The following is a 17,259-nucleotide window of genomic DNA, read 5'->3' as shown; positions in this document are numbered from 1 at the left end:
CCTGTCCATGAAAAAATTGTCTTCCATGAAACCAGTCACTAGTGCAAAAAAAGGTAGGGACAACTGCTCTAGATAGTTGGAAACTGTCTAAACTAGGCACAGAGCACTCAATTACAGAATCAGTGAATCCCCCACTATTTCTTATCTGGCCATTATAAGAAATCCAAGTTTGTGTTTGTCTATGGTAGTTACTGAGTAACTGATTTTCACTTTGAGAAGTGAATTAAACTAATCTTTTGTTAGGATACACTAGGTTAGGCTATGGTAAGAAACAATCCCCGAGTCTCAGTGGCTTAAAACAACAAAGATTTATTTCTCACTTACTCACACACACCTGGGCACAGAATAGAACTACTCTCCTGTTTTCCATGCACAGAGACAGACAGGAGTGCACATGTATGTAAAGAATCATGGAACCCTGGAACATGAACTCATAGAAAAACATATTTAGATACTGGGCAGCTTAAACTGCACAACTCTCTTTTTGGGAGGTTTTAAAAGGTCCCAGGACCCAAGAAGGGGTCCGAGAATACCCACCTTTTGCCAATGAAATGCCCACACTACAAAAGGAACTGAAAGCTAATGAAGCACCTGAAAGCTTTAAAAAAAAAAAGCCTAAAGCTTGTAGTGCATTAAATTTCACACATACACCCGCAAGTGAAACACTAAACATGCAGGCTATCCGCTCCCTGCCCCAGCAAGGCAGCTTCCACCTCTGGCTTCTAGCTCAGGAGAGAGATGGACCCCAGACGCCCAATATGCAGAGCAACAGCAGGGGCTGGGCTGGGTCGGAGAGAGGGGCCAACAGGCTGGAATCCTCTTCCTCCAGCAGGAGCTGTATATAGACAGGAAGGAAAGGGGCAGGACCAGGTCACATCCTCTCCCCTCCCAACTACCTGCTTTTTACTCCATCCAATTCATACCTCACCCTTGTTCACCTGATTTCGTTTATTTTTTTTGAATATTTATTTTTTATTTTTTATTCTTTTGTAGAGACAGAGTCTCACTTTATCACCCTCGGTAGAGTGCTGTGGCGTCACACAGCTCACAGCAACCTCCAACTCCTGGGCTTAGGTGATTCTCTTGTCTCAGTCTCCCAAGTAGCTGGGACTACATGTGCCCACCACAACACCCAACTATTTATTTTGTTGCAGTTCAGCCTGGGCTGTGTTTGAACCCGCCACCCTCGGTATATGGGGCCAGCGCCCTACCCACCGAGCCACAGGCACCACCCTGTTCACCTGATTTCTATGCAGACCTTCTTGCTGATTTTCCCACCTCCAGTCTTGCTTCCTCCAATCCCTCCACTAAAACCACAATACTTGTTTTTCTAAATCCAGGGTCTCTGAATTTGTTGCTGCTTTAGCTCAGAAACATTCCCTAACTCCCCTTCACACACAGTTGCTGTTTGAGTCTCCTAAGCCTGACGTGCTAGATCTCCATGTTTAAAGCCTCTCCAGCTTCATCTCTTTCTGTTCCAGCAGTTTACCAGGCCAGTCTTCCCCACCCGCTATTTTGACAGGGGAATTCTCAGCTTTCCTCTCTGTCACCCTAGGTGTTTCTCTCTCTTCAAGCTTCCTCCAGTCTTCTCCAGGTTTTTGGCTGAGTCTCGTAAAGGTATCCAGGTTCCCCAACCAGAATGGAAGCTCCTTGAAGGCAGTTATCAGACCTCCTCCCATGACAGACCCTTGTTACCTCTTCAGCCCCTTTCTGGACTTCAGCAGGCAAGTTGGGTCTAAAGCAGCAGTTCTCAACCTGTGGGTTGTGACCCCTTTGGGGGGAGTTTGTAACAATGAAAATACATCCTGCATATCAGATATCTACATTACGATTCATAACAGTAGTAAAATTACAGTTATGAAGTAGCAATGAAAATAAGTTTATGGTTGGGGGTCACCACAACATGAGGAACTGTATTAAAGGGTTGCAGCATTAGGAAGGTTGAGAACCACTGGTCTAGATAGAGCACTGGGCTGGAGTCAAGAGACCAGGGTCTTGGGTGACACCTGTGGCTCAGTGAGTAGGGTGCAGCCCCATATACGGGTTCAAACCCGGCCCCAGCCAAACTGCAACAACAACAAAAATAGTGGGGCATTGTGGTGGGCGCCTGAAGTCCCAGATACACAGGAGGCTGAGGCAGGAGAATTGCCTAAGCCCAAGAGCTGGAGGTTGTTGTGAGCTGTGACTCAACGGCACTCTACTGAGGGTGACAAAGTGAGATTCTGTCTCTAAGAAAAACAAAACAAAAAAAGAGACCAGGGTCTGCCTCTCTTTCACTATATGCCCTTGAGTAAGTCCCTGTCTCTCTCAGGGCTTCATTTTCCTCGATGTCAGGGAACTGGATATTTGCTGTTGAATGCAAAACTGATAAAACAGATCCATCGAATGACACACCATTACAATCAAAGGGCCAGGTCCTCAGGCTCCTGGCCCTGAAGATGTTGAACTTGCTGATCCCTGATCTCCTTGATTAGTCCCTGCTTACTTCAGTGACCTCCATTTCCCAACCATCCCTATCCCACCCTTTCCTTTCAGGTAGGGAACAGGCTATGGTTACCTGGTGGGCCACAAGGGTGAAGCAGGGAAATCCAGGCAGGGTTGGGGGGTACAGAAGGGGTCAGGCGGGGAGCCTGGGATGAATCTTTCAGGCCCACAAGGGCCTCAGCTGCTTCCTGCTGCAGCTGCCTTTCTGAGGGGGCAGATGTCCAGGTCAGACGAGAGGCTCCAGGGGCCTGCAAAGAAAAGGGAGAGAAGCAGACTGGGAACTCCTACTTCCTTTCATCCTCTGTTGCCTCAGTGCCTAGTTCTTTTATGGTTTCCTGCTGTTCCCTTCCCCAGTTTCAACCTCCTCCCAGGATCCTGGATCCCACTTCCTTCCCAGGACCTGTGGCTGTAGCAGAAGAGGGTCTGAGGTGCCACAGGACTGGAGTATCAGAGTTGAGCATCTAGAATTAAGGACAGAAGATATCATGGTGGTTAAAAACATGGACAGACATGAACACACGGAAAGAGGGGCAGGATTTTGCTATATGCTGATATGGGAATCCAAGAGCCTGCTAGGTCATTAGGGTTTGTGAGATTGGACAAACCCTGCTCCCTGTCTTGGCCTGCTTTGTTTTCTGTAAGGTGAAAATCTCTACCAGCTTTTCCCCAGGGCTACTATAAAGATTACAGAAAATCACTGGAGTCAGTAATTTTTTTTTTTTGAATTATAAGATAGAGTTTTGCTTTGTCTTCCAGCCTGGAGAGCAGTGGCACAAACATAGCTCACTGCAACCTTTACCTCCCAGGCTCAAATGATCCTCATACCTCAGCTTCCTGAGTAGCCAGGACTACAGGCATACCCCACCATGCCTAAATTAAGAAAAATGTTTTTTCCCTTTTTTTTTTTTTTTTTTTTGGACTTTATGGCTGGGGCTAGGTTTGAACTCACCACCTCCAGCATATGGGGCCAGCGCTCTACTCCTTGAGCCACAGGCACCACCCATAAGAAAAATATTTTTAGGGCTGGGCACAGTGGCTCAATGCCTGTAATCCTAGCATTCTGGGAGGCTGAAATGGGTGGACTGACTGAGCTCATGAGTTCGAGACCAGCCTAAGCCAGAGCAAGACCTCATCTCTTAAAAAATAGCCAGGTGTTGTGGCAGGCGCCTGTAGTCCCAGCTACTTGGGAGGCTGAGGCAAGAGAATCATTTGAGTCCAAGAGTTTGAGGTTGCTGTGAGCTGTGACGCAATGGCACTCTACCAAGAGAGACAAAGTGAGACTCTATCTCAAAAGATATATATATATATATATATATATATGTTTAGAGATGGGGTCTTACTATGTTGTCCAGGCTGCTCTCAAACTCCTGGCCTCAAGTGATCCTCCCTCTTCAGCCTCCTAAAGCACTAGAATTACAGGTGTAAGCCACCATGCCTGGCATCAGTTTTTAATTAAAAAAAATAAATTGACAAAATACATGGAAGGATTACTGTCACTGCCCTACTAGAGTCTGGTTCCTCTCCCCCCAGTTTCCTACAGAACTTGAAGGATAACCTGCTTCACCTTTAGGAAGCTTTCCCTAATGGCCTCTAGCTTCTCTCCTAGGCCTCTGAGACTCTCACCATTCCTGCCCCACATTTCAGCAGGCAATCCTACCCCACCAAATCTGTTTAAACAGAATTTAATAGCCAAAGCCTTTGCTAGCTGTATTCCATACATTATTGGTAATTCATATGATAACTCAAGAGTTAGTAATAGCAAAAGAGACTCAGAAAAGTAAAGATACTTGTCCAAAGGTTCACAGCACAGCTAGGAAATGATGGCACTAGGAGAGCTCTGCTTTGTCTATTAGTCTGAGATCTTATCATCAGCACAGGCTTAGTCTCATGACATACATTCTCCTTTCTGTACTCACGTGTGGGGTAGGCTAGAGGGCCCCTGAGGCTCTCCAGAAAGAGGAGCTGTCAATACAGGGCGAGATCCAGGGCAAGTGGTGAGGGGCCCATGAGTAGGCAGCCGGAGGGAGGTGCCAGGGTCAAAGCCTAAGAAGGGTAAGAGAATGCACTTATATAGGGGTCAAAGGTTATGGTTTCTGTCCACTCTGTCCCCACCAGTATCCTCTTCCTCCTCCCTTTCTGACACATGGCAAATCAGCACTCAAATATCTCTTGAATAAATGTTGAATTATCATCTTACCAGGGAAAGGATGCAGAGGGACAGCAGGTTCTTGGCATAGCAAGCGACATACCACTGGAGGTGGCATGGAAAAGCCTGGAGATAGCCAGTGTCCAGGGGCCCAAGGGCCTGGAGGCACTGGAGTCCAGGGCAAAGGCAAGGCTTCTGGGGGGCGGCTGAGTAGCAGAGGACCCCGGGAGTTCTCCTGCAGGGTAGAGGGCAAAGGTTGGGGTTGGGTACAAGGCTAAAGAAGGAGTGGACATGTTCTAGGATAGGGGTAGAACTTCAAAACTTTAGAGCCAGGAGGGCCTTAAGGTCCCACTCTCTCATTTTGCCTACAGAAAAGAAGTGATTTGTCCACAAGTATATAGCAAGTCAGTGCTAGGGCTAGAAGCCAAGTATTGAGGGAAAAGAGGAAAGGCTCTGGGGAGAAGCCACAGTGGAAACCACTGCCTAGGGCCTGGGCTCTCCTTACCTTCCCAGGGGGTGTCAGCGCCAGTGGGACTGTCCCATGAGGGGTCAAAGACTGGGGTGCTATGTTCTCCTTTCCAGCTGTGAAGAACCAGGAGGAGGTCTAGTGAGCACTTTGTCCTGACCCCAATCCCTACCCAACCCTAAACTGAATTCTTATCTTCTTCTGGTCACTTTCTACCAGCAGATCTCACTGTGTCTTCCTGGCACTGGGATGTCTGAGGCCCAAGAGAGTAGAAACACACTGCTCAAAATCATACACCACTTCAGTGGCTGGGACTCTTCCCCACTTCTGCTTTCTCCACCCAAATCTCTGCCCCATCCCTGGCCAGAGACACTCACAGGGCAGACACTCACCTGGTTGACTGGCTCCCTTCTTAACACGGCTTGGAGCTTTGGGAGGGGCCGCCCCTCTCCTCATCAGTCCCTGGGCCAAGTGCCTCTTTAGCTGGGCCTCCTGCTGTCTCCGCAAGGCCACCTGGGCAGCCATGACCCTCCGGCGCTCCCTAAAGAAGGGAAGGGTTGGCCCATCAGCTGCCCCTACGAGGTGGTCCATCCTCCTCCCCTCCTGGATCTCATGCTCACAGGATGAGGACGCATTTGTGACACTCGCAAGCCTGAAAGAGGCAGAGGCGCTTGTGGCCTTTGAGGTGAGCAGTGACACCATGGTTGCGGCAGCGAGCGCAAGTTGGAGAGCGACTGATGGCTCTCCTGGGGATAAGCTCCATGCCCTGAGGGGGTCTGGTCTCAGCCACTGGGGTTGAGTCGGAGGGGCAGTGGTGGTCAGCAGGCATCTCATTGGGTTCCATGGATCTAGAAGCAGGAGCACAGGGTCAGGATGAGTGAGGGCCCCCAACCCAGACCTCCTGGCCTCTGTGTTTTCCCCCTGCCCACTTTCTGGACTCCGCTTTCACTTTAGCTTCTCCCCTTTGCTTCCCAAGACCTTTCATAGGTATCCTCCTTCCTCAGAAAAATCCTTCTCCTTTTTCCTTTTTTTTTGAAACAGCTTCACTCTGCCACTGTGGGTAGAGTGCTGTTCTGTCAAAGCTCACAGCAACTTCAAACTCTTCGGTTCAAGCGATCCTCCAGCCTCAGCGTCCTGGGTTGCTGGGACTATAGGCACCTGCCACAATGCCCGAATATTTTTAGAGATCGGGTCTTGCTCTGGCTCAGGCTGGTCTTGAACTCATGAGCTCAAGAGATTCACCACCTCAGGTTCCCAGAGTGCTGGGACCACAGGCACCTGCCACAATGTCCAGCTGGTTTTTCTGTTTTTAGTAGAGACGGGGTCTTGCTCTGGGTCAGGTTGGTCTCAAACTCCTGAACTCAAGCAATCCACTTGCCTTGGCCTCCGGAGTGCTAGGATTACAGGCCTGAGCTGCCTCACTGGCCGCCTCTTTCTTCTGTATTCTTTCAACTCAAACAGTATTTTCTTTTCTCACCTGCATGTTTCCCACACGCATCAATCCCAGTTTCGGGCATCCTGAAGCCCCTCACATTCCCTTAAATGATTCTTACACCCCACTTTCCATGTTTTCGTGTTCCATCCATCGGTCTTTCCTGGCACCCTCTTTAACCATCCTTATCCTATCCTCATGCTTTTTTATCCAATTCCTATAGATATTTTACGCTCCCTATTCTATCTCTCTTTATCTCCGGGTCAATCTCCTCTCTCCCCTTTCCCTTGCTCTCAGTTTGTTCCTGCACCCTTTGACATCAGAATCCTTTTGCGCCCCCAGACCCCCATAATTACATTCTTCTCAGGATTCCCTGCCCCACTTTCAATAGTTATTTTCATTCACTCCCATTCATTTCAAAAATGTTTGCTGAGCCCCTGCCATGCACCACACCCGGATCTAGGGCAAAGGCCCTCTACCAAGGCTTGAACTTGTCTCCCGTACTGGCAGGGTCCAGGTTCTCATGCAAACCCGTGTAGTCATTGCACCCAGAGCTTCACGCTCTTGTGCCCGCTTTGACAACTTATCTCATGCGCCCCCTTCCATGCACCCTTCCCCCTCAAACACCAGGCAGCGGCCACCCCCCTCCAGGGTCCTAGGGAGGGGGCGGGGCACTGGGAACGCGCCGAGGGGCCCGCGGCGTGGGGGAGGGGAGAAGAGGTGCGCGAGGAAGGGATGCGAGGGGGAAGCCGAGGAGGAGTCCAGCGTCAGAGAGAGAGAGAAGAGGTGGCGAGGAGGGGAGGAGCCGTGTTCGCACAGCCGGCCCTGTGGTTACCACAACTTCGAGCAGTGTCACACTCAATCAGAAGGAGGCCAAGGTACCAGGCCAGAAAGGGTACAGAGGAACGGCCAAGCTCGCGCTGGTTTTCCCGCCCCTTCTCACAAGGACCAATGAACTTCAAGTGCTGCCTCCTCCAACCCGAGGCGGACGACCAATGTGCTTCAAGATCCTGAGCTGAAGACCCACCCCTTCCCTCTCTGCTGCTTTTTCACGCGTCAGACTATCAGGCCAGCCAATCACGCCTCGAGTTGAGTCTCGCGCCTTGTACCCCTCCCCCCGGGTGGACTTTCTTCTCCTTCTGGGGGGAGGTGACCAATGGGGCGTCGAGTACTGCCTCTGGGATTGAGGCTGGTCCCGCCCACCGGGAACGGCCCTCCCAGAGCTACTTGTGGGGTGTGCGCATGCGCAGTTTTTGTCGTTCTGTCTTTCTTTCTTTCTTTCTTTCTTTTTTTTTTTTTTGTGGCTTGCGTTTGCTCGGGTGGCTTGTGCTCGCTGCTTGGGTTCTCGTGTTTTCTCTCATTCCTCACCTGGTGCCTGAGATTCCCTTCTCCCTTATCCTTTTATGCAGTCTTCCGGGGCTCTAACTTCAGGTTGTTGCTTCTGATTTTGCTAACCTCGATTTTCACTCTTTCCGCCTACAGTCACGCTGCTTTCCCAACTTCTTTCTCCTGGTGCTTCATTCTCTAATAGCCTGGTCCCCTTTCCTCCTTTCTTGGCTTTCTCAGACGCCTCTAGTTTTTCTGTCCCTCTGAGCCCCGAGCACGCATCTCCCTCTCGGATTTCACCCTTTCTTGGGGCTCCCCCGTTGCCTTATCGGTGTATCCCTAGTAGAGTCTTTCACGCTTTCCCTCCCTCTTCATTCTCTTTGTTGTCCCCCTTTCCCTGTGGGTCTCTCCCTGTCTTCTTTTCCCTTTTTTTATCCTCTGGGGTTGACCTGCTGCCACCAGTCCCATCTTTGTGCCCTGTGCCTCATTTCCCCCCCTCCTCTTGTCTCTGCTGGTCCTCCTCTGCCTCCTTGCCGGGTCTGAGGTCAGTTTGCACCTGCTGCTGTGTAGGTTTCTGTTTTGTAGGGGTGGCAGGTGGCATCCCCTCTGACTACCCCGTCCCCCTTTTTTGAGACAGAGTCTCACTCTGTCACCTAGGATAGAGTGCTGCTTGGATAGCTCACAGCAACCTCAACCTCCTGGGCTTCAGCAGTCCTCCTGCCTCATCCTCCCGAGTAGCTGGGGCTGTAGGCACCTGCCACAACTCCTGGCTAGTTTTTCTATTTTAGTAGAGATGGGTTCTCACTCTTGCTCAGACTGGTCTCGAACTCCTGGGCTAAAGCAATTTACCCACCTCAGCCTCCCAGAGTGCTGGGATTACAGGTGTGAGCCACCACTCCTGGCCTTATTTTATTTATTCTTATTTTGGAGGATTTCATTCCAATCTTTTGTGATTGTGTCCCCACTTGTGCTCAGATTGCCGGGTCCTGTTGTTCTGCACCCCAGGCTGGTGTGTGCCTTGGGCCCTAACCCCTCTGGGAATCCTTTGCAGCCTCCCCTTCTTGCCATGTTCCGTGTCTTCTGCAGGTGTTAGCGTATTGTTCATCACAGATTTGGGGATCACAGAGGGTGTCTGTGTGTGGCGTTCCAGGCAGAAGTGCCCCCCAGCTGTACTGCTGTTTGGGGGAAGTGGTGTTAGATTAAAATTAGAAAGGCTGTTTAGGACCAGTCTGGGCTGGACTGACGCAAAGCTTGAGTGCCGGCTAAGGAGGTTGAATTTGACCCTGTAGGTAATAGAAAGGGAGCAAGAAAGAGACACAGGAGAACAAACATTTATCGAGAGACTCACAGTAGCCTGGAACTTTGTTGATCTTCACAGTGATCTCATGAGATGGATTATTAGTCCATTTCATAAATGAGGCAGACTCAGAGTTCAACAAATTGTAAAGATCACACAGCTATTAATAGTAGAGGGGTACAGATTCCAACCTTGGTCTATCTTGGAGTCTCAAGCCTATGAACCTATGAGCTCTTTCATATTTATTTTTTAGTTATTTTCATGAATCCCCAGTCTGCATTTTCATTCATTTTTTTTTTTTTTGAGACAAGGTCTCACTATGTTGCCCTGGGTAGAGTGCTGTGCTGTCACAGCTTACAGCAACTTCAAACTCTTGGGCTTAAGAGATTCTCTTGCCTCAGCCTCCCAAGTAGCTGGGACTACAGGTGCCCACCACAACACCTGGCTATGTTTTGGTTGCAGTTGTCATTGTTGTTTAGCAGGCCCAGGCCGGGCTCAAACCTGCCAGCCTCAGTGTATGTGGCTGGCATCCTACTCACTGAGCTATGGGCACCGAGCCTCCATTTTTATTCTTGAACCTTGCCATAGGCAGTCATTCTGTGGTGGTTAGTGTATCTCTTGGTTTGTGTGTGTTCTCCCATGATGTGTAGTGTTTTTGTCAGTGAGTTTTTAATTTATGCAAGTGAGTTTATGGTCTTTACTGTTTGAAATAATCAGCACCGTGCTTTTACCCTCTATGTACACATGTGTAGGTCTAATCAGCTACTTCCACCTGCTGCTTGATGTTCTGTGGTGTGAGGCCCCTCTGTGCTGTGTATTCCCTTCATCTCACGAGGACAGCTTTCCTGTTCCCTCAACTCACCATCACCACAAAAATGCTTCATCCTTGTCCATGTTCCTTTGTAGGTAAAGGGGGAAATTCTGGTTTTATGTACTTGGGGCATCCCAGTAGTTGGTATATATAAACTGAATTTGACTAAGTATTGTCAGACTTCCCCCCGTACTGCTGCTTTGGAACTGAGACACTGATCGGAACTCCTCTGTTCCTCTGGGTCTAGAAGAGGGTCCTATCCCTTTCTCCCGATACTACCCATGAGCAGCAGTGCACAAGGATTCCTTTTTTTTTTCTTTGAATCAGAGTCTCTCTTTGAGGCCCTTGGTAGAGTACCATGGCTCATAGCTCACAGCAACCTCAAAGTCATAGGCTCAAGTGATTCTCTTGACTCAGCCTCCTAAGTAGCTGGTCCTATAGGCACCCACCATGACGTCTGGCTAGTTTTTCTTTCTTTCTTTCTTTCTTTTTTTTTTTTGTAGAGATGAATCTCGCTCTTGCTCAGGCAGGTCTTGAACTCCTGGCCTGAAGCAATCCTTTTTCCTTGCCTCCCAGAGTGCTAGGATTATAGCACAGCGTGAGCCACTGTGCCTAGCCTCAAGGATTCCTATATCTGCACATTCCTGTCAACGCTTATCTTTTTTCCAGCTTACTGATCTTTACCAGTCTGATAGATGAACAGTTCTATAGATTGTATTTCCCTGATTTTTGTTGGGTTCAAGAGTCTCTTCACATGTTTGTTAGCCTTTGTGGTTTGCTTCCCTGAAGATTTTCTCTTTGTATGCTTGGCCTATTTGCTTATTAGCATTGTGCTCTTTTTCTTGTCTATTTGCAGGAGATCCTTGACTGTTCTTGTTGGCTTAAGGCATTACATATATTCTCATGCCAATTTTGGCATTTAATCTTATTTTAGAAATTTATCTCCTTCATCTAGGTTTTCAAATTTATAAATGTAGAGTTGTTAATGATACTTTAATTAATTAATTAATGTTTTTTTGAGACAGGGTTTCACTCTGTCACCCAGCTGGAGTGAGGTGGTGTGATTGTAGCTCACGACAGCTTCAAACTTCGGGGCTCAAGTGATTCTTCTGCTTCAGCCTCTTGAGTAGTTGGGACTATAGGTGTGTGTTACCATACCTGGCTAATTTGTTTTTTATTTTTCGTAGAGATAGATAGGGTCTTGGTATGTTGTCTAGGCTGGTCTCAAATTCTTTGCCTGAAGTGATCTTCCCACATTGGTTTCCCAAAATTCTGGGATTACAGGTGTGAGCCACTGTGCCTGACCAGTGATACTTTTGTTGTTTATGAAACATCTGCTGTCTGTTACTTACCATTTTTCATTATGTATTTTATTTATATTTTCTCTCTTGATCAGATTTGCCAAAGAACTCATTAATGTAGTGAAATAGTCATTCTTTTTGGTAATAATTTTGTTTGTTATTTAAATGATTTCTGCCCTCATCCTTCTTTTCATTCTTTTATTTTTGTGGAGAAAGATTTTCCTTGTTGTCCCTTGTACAACCTCAGCTAATCATGAATATATTTATTTTTAAATCTTTTTTTTTTTTTTTTTGAGACGGTCTCATTTCTCACTCTTGGTAGAGTGCCCTGGTGTCACAGCTCACAGCAACCTCAAACTCTTGGTCTCAAGTGATTCTTCTGTCACAGCCTCCCAAGTAGTTCAGACTACAGGCATCTGCCACAACACCCACCTATTTTTATTTTTATTTATTTACTTTTTTGAGACGGAGTTTCAAGCTGTTGCCCTGGGTAAAGTGCTCTGGCATCACAGCTCACAACAACCTCAAACTCTTGGGCTTAAGCGATTCTCTTGCCTCAGCCTCCCGAGTAGCTGGGACTACAGGCACCCGCCACAATGCCGGGCTATTTATGGTTGTTGTTGTCATCGTTTGGCAGGCCCAGGCTGGACTCAAACCCGCCAGCTCCAGTATATGTGGCTGGTGCTCTAGCTGCTGAGCTACAGGGACAGAGCCCCAGCTATTTTTAGAAACAGAGTCTCACTCTTGCTCAGGTTGATCTTGAACCTGTAAGCACAGCAGTCTACTCCCTCAGCCTCCCAGAGTGCTAAGATTACAGGCGTGAGCCACCACACCCAGCTAAATCTCTTTATTTTCTGATAACTGTATTTAAAAGTATAAATTTACTTCTAAATACTGCTTTAGCCATGTCCCAAATTTTGATACGTAGTTTTGTGGGTTTTTTTTTTTTTTTGAGACTTGGTCTCACTCTGTTGCCCAGGCTAGAGTGCTGTGGCATCATTGTAGCTCACAGCAACCTCAAACTCCTGGGTTTAAGCAATCTTCTTGCCTCACCTTCCCAAGTAGCTGGCATTACAGGCTCCTGCCACAATGCCCAGCTAGTTTTCTATTTTTAATAGAGACAGGGTCTTACTCTTGCTCAGGCTGGTCTCAAACTCCTGAGCTCAAGCAATCCATCTGCCTTGACCTTCCAAAGTCAAGGATTATAGGCGTGAGCCACCACACCTGGCCTGACATGTAGGTTAAAAAAGAAAAAAAAAAACTTTGGATATTTGCAAAGGTTACTGGCTCACAGGGAGTTGCAAAAATAGTGCATAGAACCCCTTCCTCCAGTTTCTCCATGGAGACATTTTATATAACCATAATGTAACCACATGAAATTGATAATCTGTACAATACACTTAACAAGACTACAGACCTTATTTGGTTTTCAATAGATTTCACATGCAGGTGTGTGTGTGTGTGTGTGTGTCTCTGTGTACGTGTATGATATGTAGTATTTCTTTTTCCATTTCTAAATACTTTTTAAATTTTTGTGTTGAACCGAAGTTTATTTAATAATATGTGGATACTTAAAACGTGCACACAGGAGTTTTGGTGCCCGTTTGTTGTATTGGTCTCATTGCTTCTGGCTGGAGAACAGCCTGTAGAATAATGATTGTCTGGATGAGCCAGCATCCTCTGCTGAGCACTAAGTCCAATGGGAGGATCTAAGTGGGAGGGGAGAGTTGTGCTTTGAAAAGCTAATATACTGAGTATGGTTTAGATTGGAGGGCAGACAATGGAGTTAGGAGGACCTGTGTCCCTGAAGGTCTCAGGGAACCTATGTCCCAGAAACTGACCCAGTCAACTTTTTGCTCCAGAAACAGTGACCCAGAGGCAGGTGGACAAAGAATTCAGGGACTGACAGGAACTGAGCTTGGGACCCAGATTGAAACTGGGTCAGCATCCAAGACCCAGACCAAGATCATGGGACCCCAGCATTTGAGACCCATGCAGCTGCTCTGCCTCCTAGGGGCCATCTCCACTCTGCCTCGTATGTCCCATGGGGCTGGATGCTATAAGAACCTAGAAGGTGGGAGGCTGGACTCACATCACTGGGGGAGGAGGGCTGGCTGTCTAGGTCCCTCCTGGGACAGGCCTTGTGGAGGCTGAACTCTTGGGATTTCAGGGGCTGAGAATGCGATGTGAGGGGCTAATGACTGGAAGTGCATTCTCCTTTTAGGGGCTGGAGCTCTTTTGTGCTATGAAGCAACAGCCTCAGCCTTCAGAGCTGTTTCTTTCCACAACTGGGAATGGCTTCTGATGAGGAGTATGGTGTGCAAGCAGAGAGAAGGCTGCGAAGAGACGCTAGTGTTCATTGAGGCAGGTAAATTGGAGTGGGTTTGACACATTTCTCTTCTTGTTCTTCTAACCTTCCGCTTCAGTCCCAGCACCCAGGGTCTCTGGAATAGAGTTCCATATACTTCATTAGATGTTTGGAATAATGTCAGGACACTGGCAGGAGAAGGTCAGGACCCAGCTGGTTGTGGTGTGGGCCAGATAAGAGGGCAGGATGGAGGTAAGCAGATACCTGGAGGAGGAGGATGTCTGGGGGAGGAGAAAAGGATGGGCACAAGGGAGAGAAGAGTGGGGCCTTGTGGGAAGAAGAACGAGGAGATATAGACGGAGACTCCAAATCTGAGCCCTGTGAGGTTGCTGGGAGTGGACATGGGAGCAGAAGCAAAGCTGGTGAGGGGGCAGGGAGGGTACAAGAAGAGCAAGAGGGTTTGGTGTCCGTGCTCAGCAGTTAGGGGTTTGGTGTCCATGCTGGCCACATGCACCGGGGTCGGAGGAGGGCCGGTGGGTTTGAACCTGGCCCAGACCTGCTAAACAACAACAAAAATAGCTGGGCGTTGTGGCAGGCAGCTGTAGTCCCAGCTACTTGGGAGGCTGAGGCAAGAGAATCGCTTAAACCCAAGAGTTGGAGGTTGCTGTGAGCTGTGACACCACGGCACTTTACCGAGGGCAACATAGTAAGAAACTGTCTAAAAAAACAAAAAGAAGATCGAGGGGCAGGGGACTGTGAGTGAGGCCAATGACACTGATCAGAGTTCTTTAATCCTGTGCTCCTCAGGGTCCAGAAGAGGAGTTGTGGGTTTTAAAGGCTGCAGCTTAGCCTCGTCTTACCCACCGCAAGTCTCCTACCTTGTTTCCCCACCTGGAGTGTCCATTGCCTCCTATAGCCGAGTCTGCCGGACTTATCTCTGCAACAACCTTACCAGTTTGGAGCCGTTTGTGAAACTAAGGGTCAAAGGTCCTAAGTCTGTAGCCTCTTCTACGCATACGTGCCCAACCTGCGTGGGCATGCACACTAAGACTTGCCTCCCAAATTTTGTCACCAATGATGGTTGCCCCTACATGGCACCTGTGTGTTATAGTTCCACCTTAAAATTTCAGGCAGGTGAGAGGAGAGGAACTTTGTCGGATGCCTACTTTATGCCAGTTACTAGTGTCTTCACATCTTTGAGAGAGGCTGGTGGGATCTGGAGGTGGGATTGGGGTTGCAGAGGGCCAGGTACATGAATTCCAAAGAGCAAGGGGTAAGGCACCCAGTACCCAAGTCGCTGGTAGGAGAACAGGTGTCCTGGCTTGTGAGGGGCCTGGGAAGAGGGCAGGGCTCTGAGTTTTGAAAGTGTTCCTGGCTCGGCACCTGTGGCTCAAGTGGCTAAGGCACCAGCCATATACACCTAAGGTGGTGGGTTCGAATCCAGCCTGGGCCTACCAAAAACAACAATGACAGCTGCAACCAAAATAGCCAGGTGTTGTGGCGGGTGCCTGTGGTCCCAGCTACTTGGGAGGCTGAGGCAGGAGACTCGCTTGAGCCCAGGAGTTGGAGGTTGCTGTGAGCTGTGATGCCATGGCACTCTACCCAGGGGTATAGCTTGAGGCTCTGTCTCAAAAAAAAAAAAAAAGAAAGTGTTCCTGATGACTTTCTCTCTTCCTTAAAGGGTCTCTCAATTCCACCTTCCTCCTCATGGGCTGTTCTCGTGAACATCACCAGCTTTTATCAGATTTTCAGCATATTGGGAGCATCAGAGTGACCGAGGTCCTCAACATCTTAGAGAAGTCCCAGATTATTAGTGCAGGGTCTTCCAGGCAGCACCCTGCTTGGGGCATCCCTTTAGGCCTCCTACTTGCCTTCAGAGACTGACCATCTAGCTGGCCCCAACACTCAGATCTCTTTGTATAACCAAATAAAGTCACAGAGTTACCTTTCTGCTTTGTCCTGTGGTCCATGAGTGTGGAAGGTGTGAGGAAGGCCAGGCATGTCCAAGGACGTGAGGGGAGAGCCCAGAGAAAGCCAGCAAAGTGACAGTGCTGGGCCCAGCAACTGGGGGAAATCAAGTGTTCATTTTCTCCTTTCTCTTCTTTTGGGGGCCTGAGCTCTAGCCTGGGTTCATTCTAGACTTATAAGATGCTGGCTAAATTTCTGTTCTTTTCTGTGCTTTGATTTCCTTCTCTCTAAAAAGAAGAATCTTCTGAGGTAGAGCTGAGTTTTGTCAGGGTGCTTTTTAACTGTGATCACTCACTCGATGTGTGTCAGATACTGTGCTACTGTTTGTGTTAGTGTTCACGAACCAAATCTATTTAATCCTTACAAGACCTTAGTGAGAGGGCTTTTATCCCTATTTTGCAAAAAAGAAACTGACTGTAGAGCAGGGGTCCTCAAACTTTTTAAACAGGGGGCCAGTTCACTGTCCCTCAGACCATTAGAGGGCCAGACTGTGGGCCCCGGGATGAGTCGGCTGCTAAGCCGGACTGGCAGCGGTGGCAAAAACACCCGGCGGCCGGATAAATGTCCTTGGCGGGCTGCACGTGGCCCGTGGGCCATAGTTTGAGGATGCCTGCTCTAGAGTAAATTACCTGCCTCGAGTAGCATCTCCTTTGCCTCCTGGAGATCTTTGTTCCTGGTGAGGGAATTTCATTGGAAGATTTGGAGGCCTGAGCTGCTTTCCTTTGCCCAGTAATCATTTCTTTGAAAAACTAGCAAGTAAGAAAGAGAGATGACAGAGCAGGACTGGTGTGGTTGGTGTTCACTGAAGTTCAGTTTCTGGGCTCCTCGGAGAGGAGGACAATGTGATTCTTCTCTCGGACCACAAGGGGGCAGCAGATACACCTACTTTGCAACATCGTGACTTCAAGTCTGAGTGTTTGTGTGTGTGTGGGGGGGTGTTTAGGGGTGGGGAATAGGGACGGGAGAGTCTGTGTAAGGCCATTTATTTGCAAGGTCTCAGTTTAATTTTCTCCACTATCTTATGAGGTTTAGAGGGCGGGCCCGAGGGTATTTCCACTGTGGGTGAAGCATTTTCTGTGCATCATTTCATCCTTACTACAACCTTATTAAGTAGATATTGCCACTTCTATATTTCCATTTTACAGGCTTAACTACCTGAGACCACAGAACTCACCTTTGTCAACTTCTTGAGACAGTGGGATGTGAAGTACAGATGCCTGGAACTGGCCTCAGAAATGGGACTGGCATGAGGTCTTGATTGCCATGGGCCCCAATTACCTCCATTACCAATCTAGGTTTTGGAAGGGGAGGGGAAGCCAAAGGGAGTAATGGTAAGTGGAATAGGGCTGGATGGAGACCACAGAGCCTATGGCAAGGGGCTATTAGGTCATGGAAGAGCTTTTTGGGGATGAGTTTTGTCAGTGGACTCCACCTACCCTTTTCTAACTTCTGGGCAGCTGGGCTGGTAGGTAGTTTTAGAGAACTCAGCCAAGACCTGGGTGGGCCAAGTCATGCTTAATCCCAGTAGCCAAGGTAGTGGGGACCTCCACAACCTTCAAAGGGAATTGACAAAGGGAGTGGTGTCCTAGGTATGCCAAATGGATAATTCCAATCCTGATACCAGAGAGGGGACATATTTACAATATACAAAAGATTATATGTAACAAAATATGGGATATAGAGTATAATTTAATGAACCCTTTGGGCATATCACCCAACC

General features: G+C 48.3%; 2 protein-coding genes across 3 annotated transcripts; one reads left to right on the top strand and one right to left on the bottom strand.

Annotated features, from left to right (window-relative positions):
• Nucleotides 1-722: 722 nt before the first annotated feature.
• DMRTC2 (DMRT like family C2) lies at nt 723-5,940 on the bottom strand. The gene is made up of 8 exons (XM_003799455.1): nt 5,717-5,940; nt 5,474-5,637; nt 5,136-5,212; nt 4,682-4,862; nt 4,401-4,527; nt 2,885-2,945; nt 2,558-2,732; nt 723-835 (listed from the first exon to the last, which is right to left on the bottom strand). The coding sequence occupies exons 1-8, from the start codon at nt 5,938-5,940 to the stop codon at nt 723-725; spliced, it is 1,122 nt and encodes a 373-aa protein (XP_003799503.1).
• A 7,290-nt stretch (nt 5,941-13,230) lies between these two features.
• Nucleotides 13,231-15,455, top strand: LYPD4 (LY6/PLAUR domain containing 4). Of its 2 annotated transcripts, XM_003799454.2 has the most exons (4): nt 13,231-13,298; nt 13,488-13,631; nt 14,379-14,705; nt 15,253-15,455. In XM_003799454.2, the coding sequence occupies exons 1-4, from the start codon at nt 13,232-13,234 to the stop codon at nt 15,453-15,455; spliced, it is 741 nt and encodes a 246-aa protein (XP_003799502.1). In that variant the 5' UTR covers nt 13,231. The 2 variants fall into 2 exon arrangements, with proteins under 2 accessions (XP_003799502.1, XP_012666632.1); XM_012811178.1 differs by lacking the exon at nt 13,488-13,631 and having other exon boundaries at nt 13,232-13,337.
• Nucleotides 15,456-17,259: the final 1,804 nt, after the last annotated feature.

Source organism: Otolemur garnettii, unplaced genomic scaffold, assembly GCF_000181295.1.
Source record: "Otolemur garnettii isolate 467f Iridium unplaced genomic scaffold, OtoGar3 scaffold00152, whole genome shotgun sequence".
Classification (NCBI taxonomy): Eukaryota; Metazoa; Chordata; class Mammalia; order Primates; family Galagidae; genus Otolemur; species Otolemur garnettii.
The sequence above is the reverse complement of the archived record's forward strand: the minus strand, read 5'-3'. Positions and strand labels throughout refer to the sequence as shown.